Genomic DNA, 16,143 nt, shown 5'->3' with positions numbered 1-16,143 from the left:
GGCAGTTCTGGAAGTATATTGCATGAGTAATTCTGGTACTTTCACTACCCACAATTCAATGCCCCTTGCATGAAAAGCCAAACTAAAATTAGCAAAGCATTTTTAGTGTTCTGCTACTTTTCTTCTGAGCCTACCAATTTAGCATGCCACCTGTCATCTAGGAGATGTGTGCGTTGCCGTGACTCCTGCTCCCTTCCTAATAGTGATCTTTGGGGCTTTTTATAGTGAAGGCAAAAATACACCGAGAATTATGAATTTAACAAATAATAATTTGTAGGTGGTGACACAGTGAAGAGCTGCTAAATTAGATCATCGCTGTTATTAATCGCACTCCAATTGTTACTTAAGTTTAAGCAAATCCAACTAGGCTGATTTTGGGATATGAGAGTTTTGTACAAAAAAAATTATATATAATTTTTTTTAAACTTCACAGCTGTTTAGTTGCATACTTCTCAGGAAATGTTTTTGTTTCAATAATGTTAAATATTAAAAGAAAATATGGTTAAAGTTAGTTTGCACAAACACATGTGTAGATACTGTACCCCATCTCCAGTTTTATGGAAGCCAAGGTTGGGCAGTGTTGGCATATGCACAAAAGCTTTCTTCCTCAGTCCACTGTAGCAATATGTGATCACAAATTAAGGTCTAAATATTCTCTGCTCCTTGGTTTGTAACAAAATGGCACACGTTTTCAAACACTCTTCTGCTTTCCCAATATGGACTTCATAAGCAAAAGCAAAATGCAGGCCCCACACTTGTTGGCATTACATTAAAAAATCCTTTACATTAAGCCAGGAATCAAAACAGTGTAAATTATGGACCCCAGTCCTGCACTGGTTTCATGTGAGCACAGCAGTCTGCCTAAATGCTGTAATTTGCAGGCCCTCGGTATGTTTCATGGATTTAAAGGCCAAAGGGGATCATTAGATCATGTAGTTTGACCTCCAGCATCACACAGGCCAAAGAATTTCAACCAGTTACTCCTGTATTGAGCCCAAGTACTTGTGTTTGGGTACCCAGTAAGGCATCCAATCTGAATCTGAAGACCTCAAGAGATGGAGAATTCACCACTTCCCTGGGTAGGTGGTCCCAATGGTTAATCACTCTCCTTGTTAAAAATGTGTGTCTTACTTCTAATTTGAATTTGCCTGGTTTTAACTTCCAGCCATTGGTTCTTTTTATGCCTCTCTCTGGTAGAGTAACAACTCTTTACAAGATAAGGCCATATTTTAATCATCCTGAGTTGATAAGAGAATTAATTGTCTTATTCATAATCTTCTGATTTCCTATTACATGAAGCACTGATTCTCTAAACTAGAGGGCATATATAGTTAACTGCTACCAGCTAAGCACTGAAGTCTCTCCTTTAACAGATTCACAGATTCCAAGGTCAGAAGGGTCCACTGTGATAATCTAGTCCAGTGTTTTTCAAAGTTCGGGTCACGACCCAGCATGTAAGGAATTGGGTTGCCTTGCTTAGCACCCAGGGATCCTAGCGGCTCTGGTCAGCAGTGCCAACTGTGATGTTAAAAGTCCCATTGGCGGTGTTGCCCAGCTAAGGCAGACTAGTGTCTACCTGTTCCAACACCGTGCTGTGCCCCGGGAGCAGCCAGCAACGGGTCTGGCTTCCAGGAAGGGGGGCCAGTGAAGCTGGTTGTGCATCGCCGCCTAGGAGCTGGACCCGCTGCTGGCTGCTTCCAGGATGCAGCCTGGCCCGCGGTGCCAGGACAGACAGGAAGCCTGCCTCTGCACCATGGCTGCATCACTGACTGGGAGCTGCCAGAGGTAAGTCTGTGCCTCAATCCCCTGCCCTGAGCCCCCCCCACCAGAAACCCCTTCCTGCACCCCAAACCCCTCATCCCCGACCCCACCCCCAAGCCTGCATCCCCAATCCAGAGCCCCAACCCCCTCCCACACCCTAAAGCACCCTCCCACATCCTGAACACCTCATTTCTAACCCCATCCCGCGGTCCTCACTCCCGCACTTCAACCCTCTGCCACAGGAATCAACAATTTTCTTCAACTGGGTCCCCAGGAAAAAAGTTTGAAAACCACTGATCTAGTCTGACCTGCTGTATAGCACAGGTCCTCAACCTTTTGCAAAATAATTGCTAGAGCAGCTCTTGTAGAAAAACATGCAATCTTGATTTTAAAATTGTCAGTAATGGAGAATCCACCATGACCCTTGGTAAATTGTTCCAATCGTTAATTACTATTACCATTAAAAATTTAAAAGCATGTTCCATGAGTCTTCGGGGGCTGGACAGAATTGTCCTACAGGCAGAGCTGGTCCTTGAGCATGCAACGCATGCCTTTCATAGATAGACAATATCATCCAGTGTTTTAAGTCATAAAGACCTTAAGAGGACAAGAGTCAATCTGTGGTTACAGAAAACTGTAGATCACCAGTGAGGAATGTGAAACGTCATACCCTCCAGAGATCAATCTCCCATGTGACTCAACATTTATGAGGCCTTCTCATGATCTCATTTCTAAAGACATGGGCATGCAAATTATAGTTACATATCTGTTGCCCCATGGAGTCTGAATGCTCAGTCTTAGATGAGGAAGAATGATTGGCTGACTTTGCCAGCTGGATGCATCAGAGCCACCCCCTCTTTATTTGAGGTGATTAGCACATCTTTCATCATATGTAAAGATACATAATACACAGACTGATCCTCAGCTTTAGGAAGACAAAATTCTTTCTGACAGATACAAGTTCTGATTGCCTTCATGTCTCCGCTTGCTGAGTGGACTTGTTCAGAGGTAATGTGCAAGATTAAATAACTTGATGTAGTTTTCAACCAGTTTTTCCAGGAACACCTTACCTTGTTAAAGATGGAATAGAGATGTTGCTGTTACACAATCTATACTTGCTGCTCCCTTACTTATGTCAGACCAACTCGGAACACCAACACATGTCCTCATGGCCTTTAGGTTTAATACTGCAGGGCTTCCTTCCTGGCAGGGCTTTTTCATAGCTTGCTCATCATGATAATGCAGCACAATGTTTCCTCACTGGCTTGAGCAAACTTTTTCATATTATGCTTGATCTGAGTTCTTCACACTGCCTGTCTGTTAAGTGATGGAGTGACATACGGTTGGGCCTATTGGCTTTTTTAATGACTTTAACTGTGCATAGTCCTGTCTATAGTAGAGATATATATTTGTGTTCTGACATCATCCTTTCAGGTATCTCAGGTTACATCTGAGGTCCCCAGTTAATTGTGTTATTGCTTTCGTAGATTCTTGCATGCGGAACTCCTTCCTCACTGACATCCAGTTCATTCCTCTCCTCTTTTAAACAACAATTAACCTTCCTCTCCCCCTCAAAAAGAAAGTGCTTTGTAGCCTGAGCATTTCTGTGGGGTGAGGGGTGGCAATTTTAAATAACATTTTAATATGGCTTAAGAGGCATCAATGGTGTCATCTTAATTTCTCACATTATTGATTTGCACTAGTACAGGACAAGGAAGTTAAGATCATAATTCTCCTTACTTGTGTTATTATGGCATAAAAGTATTGCATGGATCTAATGCAAGTTGTTTTATCTAAGACCCATCTTTTTATTTTTCAAGGTAAATAACTACAGGAACAACTAAACATTTAGAATCAGATGAACTCAAACAGATACAAAATTTCTGAAGACTTTTCTTACATCTTAACAACAGAAGATTAACATATTTCCAAGTATTCTACAAAGCACTTTGGGGAAATTGTTTTCATTTCTTGATTTAATTTTACTTCTAAATTTAGCTGATAGTTGAGCTACAACAACAGATGTTCTTCAAGCAAGCGCAGAAGAGATTACTGAAAAGTATTCTAGCAAAGGATATTTTGATTTGCCTCTTGTGCCCAGACGGCGGGCCTTCATATTTGGAAAGACATTTTTCATGATCTTTCCGAAGTCAGCAGCACTTAAAGGATGGTAGCCAAGATTGTCACAATAGCTCCTGAAAGAGAGGGAAAGAAAATGTGAATGAAACTGTATTAATGCAGAAGGCCATCCTATACATTAGACTTCCATCAAAGGCTTCAAAACAAAAAACAAAAAACTCTCAGACCCATCCATATTTAGAACTACATTTAACATTAATGAATCAATCCACAATGAACTGAATACATTAAAAATGCATAAACAGAGTTATTAATACAGTTGTTTCTGCCTTGTACTCTTTCAGGTTCAAAGGCAAGTCATGAGGAGATTTAATACAGAGTGACATTATCTGGAGAATGGTTAAGATTTGCTATACAATTTGGTTATTATTTCATCCTGTTTCATTACATGTATTTCAGACATGGCTTAGAAGAAATCTGACTGGCCAATACATGGGTTAAAATTGCTTGGGTGTAACAAGGTGTGAGGCCACGTATGAATAGTCGAAAAACAGAGGGTTAGAGATTTTGCCTATATGTCAAGAGAGTGGAAGACCTTGCATGTGAACACTTCAAAAAGGTTAGAACTTAATTTAATAAACTCATCTGGGATATTAGCACTAATGGGGAATACCTAATGAGCCACAGAGCCTGTAGGAGTTTGTCTTCACACAAACTTGCCCTGGTTTAATTAAGCCAGTTTAGTTAAAACTGGTGCAAATCCCTGTGTGGACACATTTCTATATGTTTAAAATTGGTTAAATGGGTTTGGCAGGCCTCTGTTAATCCAGGGCTGGTCTAGATAGAGTTTTTGTACTGTTACAATTACTGGTTTAGAAAAAGATAAGCAGTGCAATCTCATAATGTGGCCTAGTTATATTGGTTCCAAGATGCTTATATCTGTATAGAATATTCCTGTACACTTAGGAAAATAAGCTATACCGATCTAGGCATGGTTGTATCTTTTCCCCAGTCCTCCAATACTCAGAAAAGAAGCAGAAGGAATTTTGCTCTAATATCCATACCTCTCCCCCTAAAAATGTGACCTTGAACAAGAACAAGAATGGATCATTTCAAACCAAAATGTGAATTTTCTGGAAAATAAGAAGCATGTTAAAGCAGGGAATAATGGGAGCTATTTTGGAGGCATATCCACATAGTAAGTTCTTAAATGATAATGCAGAAATCTGTATGTACTTACAGCACCTTTTCACAAACCACAGTGCCTGGTATTCTAACTAAACAGCACAAAGCACATGAACACTAGCAAAATTCAGCTTTTATGAATCTAACAAAAAGCTTTCTAATTGAAAATAAACAGAGAAAGCACAATGATTCTATACATTAGGGAAACTAATTTACACATGCTACAGCACTCCAGAAACTGGAGTTTCATTCCCAGCACCACCTGCTACAGAAAGAATAGTAATAGCACTAATTATCAGTGATTTTCTGTATATCAATATACCAGCCAAAGGCTCCCTCCTGAAATCATGACTAATGTGGATGCTTGTAGAGGTGTTGGGATACAAGCAAAGCGTATTTTCACTGTCAATATAACAGGGTGGCCTGCTCCTTTAAGGACCAGGAGACCTGGGCCACTCAGATCTGTTGAATTTATTAGACCCAACTGGGAAGGGGTCAGGTGAGCCCTATAAAGGGCTGAGAGAGCTCATTTGAGAGGGAGTGATGATAGGGAGATGGGAAGGAAGACAGGCCTCTGGGAACTGCAGCAGAGAGTGGGTCGAGGAACTGTTTTTGTGTTTGTTATTTTGTCTAAGTTAGAAGTTTGGAGAACAAAATGGTGCCTATAAAAAGTCCTTCTTGGACTAGGGAGGCAGGCCAGCACCTTACACATGGGGGAGAATGCAGGCAGGTGATCAGTCCATAGAACTGAGAGGAAACATGTAAAGCAGCCTTACGACAGTCAAGGTCCCACGTATTATTGAACAAATATCTGCTATTCATGTTTTTCATCATTATCATTATGAGATCAGAGCGTATACAAGGCTGATAGATAATGACCTCCATTTCCATGAGTGGAGGGTATCCAGATCCAGTAATCTGTCCTAGGAGATACAAAGGGAGAAAGGAGTACCAACAGCATTAGCCCCCAGTGAGCGCCTCTGTAGCTGCTGTCACAATCACAGCATGACTTAACTCAAGCCATACAGACATGAGGAGGCAGCCAGTAGAGAAGCTTAGAGGATTCAGTCAGCCTCTGCCACCACACGACTGAGGCATCTCTCACCAGAGGATCTCCATTTCCCCTTCTACACTCCCCCAAAGTGATGGGATAATTGCAGTAAAATTCAGAGAGGTCAGCCTTGTAGGATTTGTTGACCCCTCTAGTAGGTTTCTCTTGAGACAAGAGCATCTCATGCTTTTTCCTTTATTTAGGTGAAAGAGAATGGTGGAAACATAAAAGACCAAGGTGCTGGGAGTCCAAGAAAATTCTTGTGACTACTCAAAAGCCTGGTCTACACTACAAAGTTAGGCTGGCATACGTCACCTTCTGACTACCTATTTGTGCATGTCTACACTCAAATTTGTCTCCTGCCAGCTTAAGCAGTGACACAGTAACACCACCTTCCCAAATAGCATTGAAGCATGCTTGACATACTCTAGTCAATGTAGGGCAAATGTAGATGCTGCCTGACCTATGTTGATCCTAACAGTCACCCGGCAGCTGTCCCACAATGCTGTCGCTGACCACTCTGCTCACAACTGTGACTTCCACTGTCCAGGGTCATAGAGACTGGAAGCCACTCTCCCCCTTTTATACACTTGCATATTTTTGAAATGGCTTTTCCTGATTGTCCAGCTTGGAGCTCTTCTGTGTTGTGGTCAAAAGCTCAATCAATCATGCTGCCTATGCACTCCAGATGTGGTCCTGCCTGGAGTAGTGTCAGCCGACTGGGACAAAGGCAGTCTAGTGGTCAGAGTGGGTGTCAAGCCTAAGGGTCGGAGTGGGCATCTGTAGTTTGGAACCAAAGTCAAGGGTCAAATGGGAAGGCAGAAAATGGATACCAGAACCAAGGATCAAGCCAGAGTCTGGAGCCAGAGCCAAAGGTCAAACTTGAAGGAGGAACTGGAGCAAGCAGGGGAGCAGACAAAGGGGGGAGGGTTCAAGGCTGGGGCAGGACAGAGGCAAGGCTGGGTACCAGGCAGGAGCTGCAGGAACAAGTTAACGAAGGAGCAGAGAGATTGGTTGGCAGGAGTGTGGAGAAGCCAGTGAGCTGCTGCTAGTGCTGGCTAAGAACCAGCCTGCTGACCTCTGTAGCCAAGCAGATGATGTGGCGAAGTGGGCAGCCTGCTACAGACCATCCATATTAATGAGGCTGCCTGGAGACCCTCTCCAGCCAGCCAGCACGCTCTGTGCGCAGCAGTAGCTGGCTGAGAAAGAGCCTGGCTGGGGAGGCGTGGCAGCCCGCTCCCTGCCCAGGCACAGCTTCTGGGGACATGAGCTGACTCTGAGCATGCTGGAGGGGATAGGGGCTCAGGCTCACTTGGCTGCTGTCCCCAGAAACTGAGACTGGGTCAGGGGCAGCCTGCTGCTGACGCAGCCAGGCACTCTCCCAGTCAGCCAGGACACTGCACTGCACTGGGCAGCGTGCCAGAGTGTGGCTGGAAGAGGCTCTAGCCCCGTCCCTTCCTCTCCCAGCTCGGGGGGAGAAGGCGGGAGAGGAGAGGGGCACATGACCTTCCCCTAGCCCGAGCACAGAAGAGCCCAATCCCGGGGAAAGGAACCTCAGGACAGCATGTGCATGCGTTCTCCCTTAGAGTGTTTAAATGTGAAACTAGTGCCTGGCTCAACCTCACAGAATCATAGAACTGGAGGAGACCTCGAGAGGTCATCTAGTCCAGTCCCCTGCACTCAAGGCAGGACTAAGTATTATCTAGACCATCCCTAACAGGCGTTTGTCCAACCTGCTCTTAAAAATCCCCAACGATGGAGATTCCACAATCTCCCTAGGCAATTTATTCCAGTGCTTAACCACCCTGACAGGAAATTTTTCATAATGTCCAACCTAAACTGCTCTTGCTGCAATTTAAGCCCTTTTCCAATCTTCTGGAATGTCTCCTGTCCTCAGTTAGCAGGACACAGATACCAACTTTTCACTGTTTTATTCACACGAAAAGAGGTAGAGTTATTATCCGCTCTTCATTCCCCTGTAATATTAGGCAATGGAAAAGTGGGGGCACGCAGAGAAGTTTATGTATGTATACAGGGATGTCCTTGTATCCTCCTGAGAGATCTGGATGTAATTTTCATGGAGATATCTGAAATCCTCTCCTGAAGCTTTCTAGGGGTGGCTTCCTTATTTCTTCCCTCATTGTCAGACTTTCTCCCACACCACTCCGTGCAGAGCTGGCCTTAGGGAAAATGGCATTCTGAGTCCAGATGCACGGGGGTTGGACAAACAGGGACAGCTCCCCCTACAGTGACCCCCCCGGATGTTTGGGGAGCAATGGGGGCAGGAAGCTGGGGGCAGGGAAGGGAGGGTGCAGAACTTCCTGCAGTCAGAGAAGGTTCCTGGAGATGGGTCTGATCTGCCCACAGGAGCAGCCCATGCAGGGGAAGAGGAAGTCCCATCCCTCCCCAGCTGGGCCAGGATTAACAGCTGGAGCCCGTCACACAGTAGGAGTCCCCAGTTGGGGTGCCCCCAACCCTGGCCCTCCCCGGCTCTGGGCCCTGTGTTCGGGGATTAAAGGGGACTTGGACTCTGTGTGTGTGTGTGTGTGCGTGTGTGTGTTTCGGGGAGGAGGGAAGAGTTGACCATGGCATCCCTCTGACCACAACACCTTGGGCGGTCATGTATGTCGCCCACTCCTAAGGCTGGCTCTGACTCCATGAAGACTTCAGCAGGCAGCATTGCAATAAACAAGCTAGCAGCATAGGGGTCGGGGCAGCTTTGGGATGCCAGCAGCACCAGCATCTGTGTTCCTCTTACCCTTTGTGATCCTCAGTCTTCGAGAGATGTCAGCTAAAACCACCACTGCCTGCGGAAAATAGTGCCAGTATTCAGTGACACTATCCTGTTATTCATATCATGGAAATAGGGGCCGGTCTTTCATTGTTGTTTGCAACCAAACAATTCCTTCCTAATTCCTGCCCCCTCTTACCCAAGGCTCTGAGCCATACAGAAAGCAGTGCTGGGCAAAGGAACGCCAAAGCTGAAGCATCAATAATGTCTTATTTAAATCTCTTATGGGAATAGGGGAAGAGAGTGCAGAAACTTATCTTTCACCTTCCATTGTGACTGTAAACACAACGTTATGTCTGTCTGTTGAGGCTTTGAGGGGTGCCCCCTCCACGACCGAACCTGATGATGAAGAGGAAAGTAGAGGACAAGGGAGTGCATGTTCATCGAGATCCTGCAAGCTAGTGTTGCATCAGGCTGTGAGCAGAAGGCCTGGAGAAGGAAAGAGTGAACAGAAGAAAGGCCCAGGAGTTCCAGAAGGAAAAGGAGAGGGAGATGCACCAGGACAGAATAGGGCTTCTCAGACAGCAAACACAAATGCTGCAGATGGGGCAGCAGGTTTGTATAATTTTTGGTAGTGCCCAGAATGGGTCTAAGTCCCCCACCCCCCGCACCGTGCCTTGTAAGTCGATATACGTTTTTAAAAATAATGTAAAAATGGACTGGAAACAGTAAACATTTAACAGTTTCCCTTTATTGCACAATATCACTATCGTAAGAAATTTTTTTTAACTAAGAATATCAACTTTATTAATACTCTTTTGAATATAAAAACAACCAAGCACTCTTGGGTCAATAGCCTCAAAAGCAAATACTTTCTAAAATTAAAACAAATATAGCCCCTTCTTTTGCGATGTTCTTCAGGAGGCAGCAAACACTTTTAGTCATTGTTTGATTCTTGAAATGAGGTCATCCAGGAGACTTGCAATGTCTTGCAATTCAGAGGTAGAGTTCTTAGGAATGTGCAGAAATGCCAAGTGATTTAGATGTTCTTGGCTCATTGTCATTCACAAATAATTTTTCAGTCGGCGCACACAACTGAATGATCGCTCAGGGGTGCAGGATGTAGTCAGAATTGTGTAGAATAATTTCAGGAGAATTGTAACTTCTGACAACATGTCACTCAAGCCTTCGTTTTGTTTTAGAATTGCTTCACTTCGCTCACCAAATTAAACTGGCAATCTCTGATCTGCAAATATCACTCAACATTTCTAAATGAAAATATAGCTCCTCCATGGGAGTGATAGCTCAGTGGTTTGAGCATTGGCCTGCTAAATCCAAGGTTGTGAGTTCAATCCTTAAGGGGGCCATTTAGGGATCTGGGGCAAAAATGTGTCTGGGGATTGGTCCTGCTTTGAACAGAGGGTTGGACTAGATGACCTCCTGAGGTCCTGTCAAACCCTATGAATTAAAGGGGAGGAGATAGCTCAGTGGTTTGCGCATTGGCCTGCTAACCCCAGGGCTGTGAGCTCAATCCTTGAGGGAGTCACTTAGGGATCTGGGGCAAAAATCAGCACTTGGTTCCGCTAGTGAAGGCAGGGGGCTGGACTCAGTGACCTTTTGGGATCCCTTCCAGTTCTGTGAGATAGGTATATCTCCATATATTTATGTTAATGTCACCATGGAAAGCTTCACATATTGGACAATGTCCTGTTTCAAGCCATTTGCTGCATCAGTTATAATCTTCTCCAATTTTACTGCAAATGTAAAGCTTTCTGTTGAAAACCTCTGTTCAATAGCAACTTTGCAAGCATCAATGATCCCAGCATATACTTGATGAAAATATTCTTTTGGGTCACTGAATGTGAAGCTATGTGCTTTGAGTAGCACTAGACATTGTGTTATCAAGTATTAAAGATGAATTTATTTCCAAAAAACAAAAAAAATGATTGTGTACCAAAAACAATGCCAAACATTATAGTACTATTAAAAAACAAATTAAAAAACAATAAATTAACAGAATAGATTGGTAGCAATCTGTGGTTGCAAGCTTCCACAATGCAATCACCATTCATTTGTCAACCGTCAGTACAGCTCTCACTTTAGTGCCCCTGCACGGGAGGGCGGGCACGAGTCTGGCACACAAATCCTGGAATGTGGCCTCTCTGTCTCCTCTGAAAGTTCTGCAGGTACTTTGCAGCCTCCCCAACCTGCATTACGATGCGATCTCACCAGTCAGTGCTTGTTTCTTGGACCCAAGCAGCATTCCATCATCTGCAGTTGCTCCATGAATGTCATCAACAAATCTGAATTGTTTTTCATTATGTGCCTCAAAGAAATAGCCATGTCCAGTGTTGTTGAGGTACCTCCTGCAGATCTGCAAATACTAGAGCATTGTTGTCTTGTGTTTGCAGCGTTTATGACAATAACTGCCTAGCTGTGCGGGCTCCATGCTTCTGTGTCAGGGCTGGGAAGTGGGTGGCCTTGCCTAGGAGTTAGTTGCAAACAGAGTCCAGGAGCCAATTACGAGGAATCAGCCTAGACTGGAACACCAGGAGATCAGAATCAAGAGACAAACCAGAGGCCAGAGATCAAGAGTCAGTCTGAGTCAGGATACGAGGTCAGGTTCGGGTGATGGAACTGAAGGGCAGGAACCAGGAGGTAGTTACCAAGAGTCTGGCTGAGTCAGGACACCAGGATGTCAGGCTCAGAAGGCAGGAACAGGTAAACCACCAGACCTGTGGACCACATCAAGTGAAGCCCAGTTGTATGAATAACTTCCTGTTTCCTCCTCTGGCTTACATAGGGGCTGAGGCCCAATCAGGAATCTTGGAGCTTTCCCAATCAAGATCATAAGGCAAAGTTTTTAGTGTAGACATGGCCTCAGGAGCAGATTTACCTTCTGCTGTAAATTGTCTCAGAACTGACCTTTGCCAGTTTCACCTATCCATTTTCAGATGTCACCAGCCTCCACTGGACTGTGACTTGACTCTAGGGGCTCTCAAAAGGTATGGTAATACAGCTAGCTGATGCCAGTTGTATTCTGGCTTTCAGCTGCAGTACAAAGCATCATCTCCGTAGCATACATCTGGGTGTACTCTACAGTTTCTTTGATGTAGTTAGTGAGAACTGAGAGAGTGAATGTTGAAAATCCTTATTTGAAGTTGAATGGTACAAATAAAACCCACTTAAACTAGCAAGCACTGGGCTTGGGATCTTATCGCTCACTTATTTTAAAATGAAAATTTTCACTCTAAGGGGGAAAATAAAATAAAAATATGCAACCACCAAGAATAGCAGGTCTGTTTCTAACAAGGACTTAGCAGCAGCCACAAATCTACACAGCTGCCTGGGGTTCCCTGGGTCGAGGTTGGAAGCTCCTGCAAGCTTGTGACCTTTTTGAGCGACTACTATTTTATCATGTAATTTAAATTTACAGACAGACCATTCCAGGGCATTTGCAACCCCTCCTCCAAGCTCAGCCTGGAAAAGCCTCATGCGGTCTCTGTGGTTTCATGCTGACTCAGCACCATGCACCAAATGTCTTTTCTTAATGGCTCCCCTCTCTGCTTGTTGCCCTCTTGGCACGTTGGTGGGCTTTGACATGCCCAGAAGCTTTTGTGCTTGCATGGAGGACAGGCTGAGTGAAAGCAGACGGGGGTAGGGGTGTCCAAATCAGAGATGGTAACGATACTGGAGTCTTGAGTACTTTCCTTTGCAAAGGGCCTCCCTACACTATCCACAGTAAGGCTGACTCAAGGTTTAGCTCCACACTGTCTTAATCAACATCAACAGGGGCATAAATTCTAACATGCACCAGCAGTTGCACACTAACTGGTCCATCTGGACCCTGCTGGATCACACTAAAAGCTCCCTGGTGTGCATTAATGCAGTACTATTTGAAACGAGACTACATGAACACACACTGGAGAACTTTTAGTGCATGACAGCAGAGTCCATATAGGCCAGTTAGTGTGGGACATTAAGAACCCATTAGAATTTACACCCCATCTGATACAGACTAAGGCACCATGTTGACAAGCCCTCAGAATAAAGCACTTTTTCTCTGAGACCTACAATCTAAATATGCGCTTGAGACATAAAATTTAAATTACTTGGAACATAAAATAAATAAATGAAATAAAGGCCAATAAAGACAAGACTTTACAGAGATTCCTTGTAAAGGTACATCCAATTGGTTTCAGTTTTAGGGGATTGCACTATATATTCTTTTGAACTATTTTTTTATTTCCTTGAAAGAAAAGTACATGCCTTCTTGTAGCATGGTACAATCGGGCAGTGGCTCTGCCTCTGTTTCCTTCTCACTCTTCCACTGCTCTACCAGACTCCAACACCTTCTGGATTGAGGCAATTCAGCCCTCCAGCTAGGTTATGTAATAGTTCCACCCCTTCCAGTGTACCCAAAGTCCAAAATAAACAGTAAGAAATGTAAAATCTTCCCTTCCCTCAGGGAGGACCCAATACGCAACAATCTACCCCAGTTCCTGGCCCAGCCAACCTTCTCTCTCCTAGTGAGAGCTCCAGATCCGTTCTCCTTCCCAGACAGGCATTTCTCTCTTTTTAGCTCCTTTCCCGGCCTGACACCTGCTTAAGTGTCATGGGGCAGGGTTGACTGGGCCCCTAGCAGCCCCATCACACCCATCATAGAAAGTATCAGCCAATACTATAATGTGTATGAAACAAAGAAAATGTGTAACACTTAACACATTTGCCAATCCGCGTCAATCTAGCTGAGTTTTCAGCACTCAATCTCTTCTATTCTAGTTCCTGAGGCCATGTCTACATCTAAAATTTTGCAGCGCTGGTTGTTACAGCTGTATTAGTACAGCTGTATAGGGCCAGCGCTGCAGAGTGGCCACACTTACAGCAACCAGCGCTGCAAGTGGTGTTAGATGTGGCCACACTGCAGCGCTGTTGGGCGGCTTCAAGGGGTTTTGGGGAAGGCGAGAGCAAACCGGGGAAGGAGACCAGCTTCGCCGCGGTTTGCTCTCGCGTTCCGCGAACCACCCTGCAAACCGCAGGGAAGGAGACCTGCTTGCTCGGGGGTTCGGGGAACGCGAGAGCAAACCGGGGAAGGAGACCAGCTTCGCCGCGGTTTGCTCTCGCGTTCCGCGAACCCCGAGCAAGCAGGTCTCCTTCCCTGAGGTTTGCTGGGTGGTTCCGGGAAGGCGAGAGCAAACCGGGAAAGGAGACCAGCTTCGCCGCGGTTTGCTCTCGCGTTCCGCGAACCACCCTGCAAACCGCAGGGAAGGAGACCTGCTTGTTCGGGGAACGCGAGAGCAAACCGCGGCGAAGCTGGTCTCCTTCCCCGGTTTGCTCTCGCGTTCGCCGAACCCCCGAGCAAGCAGGTCTCCTTCCCTGCGGTTTGCAGGGTGGTTCGCGGAACGCGAGAGCAAACCTCGGCGAAGCTGGTCTCCTTCCCCGGTTTGCTCTCGCCTTCCCGGAACCACCCAGCAAACCTCAGGGAAGGAGACCTGCTTGCTCGGGGTTCGGGGAACGCGAGAGCAAGCCGGGGAAGGAGACCAGCTTGATTACCAGAGGCTTCCTCAGGTATGCTGCGATACCTGCTTATTCCACGGAGGTCAAGAAAAGCGCTGGTAAGTGACTATACTTGATTACCAGCGCTGGATCACCAGCGCTGGATCCTCTACACCCGAGACAAAACGGGAGTACGGCCAGCGCTGCAAACAGGGAGTTGCAGCGCTGGTGGTGCCCTGCAGATGTGTACACCTCCTAAGTTGCAGCGCTGTAACTCCCTCACCAGCGCTGCAACTTTCTGATGTAGACAAGCCCTGAGTCTTCCTTTTCTAACTCATTGCTTGAGATCTTTAACATTTACAACACACCATCTACAGATCAAGTCGTTGCTCTCTACAGACAGTGAAGTAGTGATTAATAATTTACAGGAGGAAGATGGGAACTAAAGAACTTCTGATCAAAATTTACCAACTCTATCAGGGAAACTTAAATGAATAATTAGCTCCATTACCTCAAATATCTGAATGATCTGATACACTTATCTCAGATCATCACAGTGGCAGCAACACTGCAGCAACAGCAATCTTACAGCAGAGCCCAGACAGAGCTAGAAATCAGTGCAGTAACATGTGCCATCTTTAATTTTCTTCTTGAAAGATTTTCTCATCAGTTGAAGCCGTGCAGCCATGACTTTGCCCATTAAGCCCTTACTTGGGCAGATGGAAGTCTTGCCTGAGTAACAGCTGCAGGATTGCACTCTATGCACTAAATTTGTCTAGGATCTACACTGGTTTCTGATGGCATAGGCCCAGGTAGAAAATCCTTACTGCTGGGAAGAAGTTGCATCAACAAAACTCCTTTTTGGTGGATGGGTGTGTCAAACAGAATGGTGAGGGGACTTGATAAGGGGATGCATTTATTCTGTGCATCCCAAGTGCATACCATGCAGTTCCCAGCACATTTTAAAGCTGCATCTCCCTGGCGTAAACCTGAAGGGAGGCTCACAGAGAAAATATCGCCTGCCCTCCGTCCCTGGTGTTAAAGCCTTCTGGGGCATGGGGGACTTCGCTTATGATGGTTGGTGCAAACTGCATCTCCTAATGCCAGTGAGAGCGGATCTGTCCCTGTGAACCACCTCATATCAGGAATATGATAACCTTCCTGGGCTGCTACTATTTTATTTTATAATTTAATTTTCATTTATTTTACCACGGTAAAGGCAAGATGAGTGTAATCACTTCTATCTAATCACAAAATACAAATCTCTTCCCAGACACCCAACTTATGAAACCATAAAGAGAAGTAAATACATATAGAAGGGACGAATTAGTGTACAGATAAAAGTGCATTGAAACTTGAAGAGGGAGATAACACAAGCAAAATTTGTCTATGCTGGATTTGGGTAGATTCTGTGCTTCTGCCTTTAACATTTCAAACGCTTGGAATCCAAACTATATTGTAATAAAACAGGTTAAAACCACCATATCATATTTGAAGCAGAAATTCAGTTTTTCTTTAAAACTACAAAAAAGAATTTCTGACTGATATTTACAGCAGGAATTTAAGGTGCAACTCCTCAAAAGTCTCATTAGCCTCTGATGGACATATGACCCCTTCATATTTTCTTATTTGTGTGTATAAAGTGCTCATTGTGAACTCCAAACAACATCTGTCTTCACAGGTGGAGGATGAAAATAATAATTCATGAGTGACATAGACAAAAGTAGGTTTTGAGATGTCTTAATCCCCCCTAAGAAGGGAGAAATGTCTTATCAGAACTAATGCTACTATTTATATGCCATTTCCCACCACCTCCTACCCTGTGTCTATTCTTTTCATG

At 44.9% G+C, this 16,143-nt stretch overlaps 1 protein-coding gene across 1 annotated transcript in view; it reads right to left on the bottom strand.

Moving 5' to 3' along the window:
- The window catches only part of RFX7 (regulatory factor X7), a 119,618-nt gene that overhangs the window by 31,297 nt on the left and 72,178 nt on the right, over nucleotides 1-16,143 (bottom strand). Inside the window, exons 5-6 of the mRNA XM_050968011.1 lie at nucleotides 3,840-3,956; nucleotides 543-627 (exon numbers count right to left, since the gene is read on the bottom strand). Coding sequence (XP_050823968.1) covers nucleotides 543-627; nucleotides 3,840-3,956 — 202 coding nt within the window. The remainder of the gene's footprint in view (nucleotides 1-542; nucleotides 628-3,839; nucleotides 3,957-16,143) is intronic.

This window comes from Gopherus flavomarginatus, chromosome 9 (assembly GCF_025201925.1).
Source record: "Gopherus flavomarginatus isolate rGopFla2 chromosome 9, rGopFla2.mat.asm, whole genome shotgun sequence".
NCBI classification, from domain to species: domain Eukaryota; kingdom Metazoa; phylum Chordata; order Testudines; family Testudinidae; genus Gopherus; species Gopherus flavomarginatus.
Note: the sequence above shows the minus strand (reverse complement) of the source record. Positions and strands in the feature narration are given on the sequence as shown.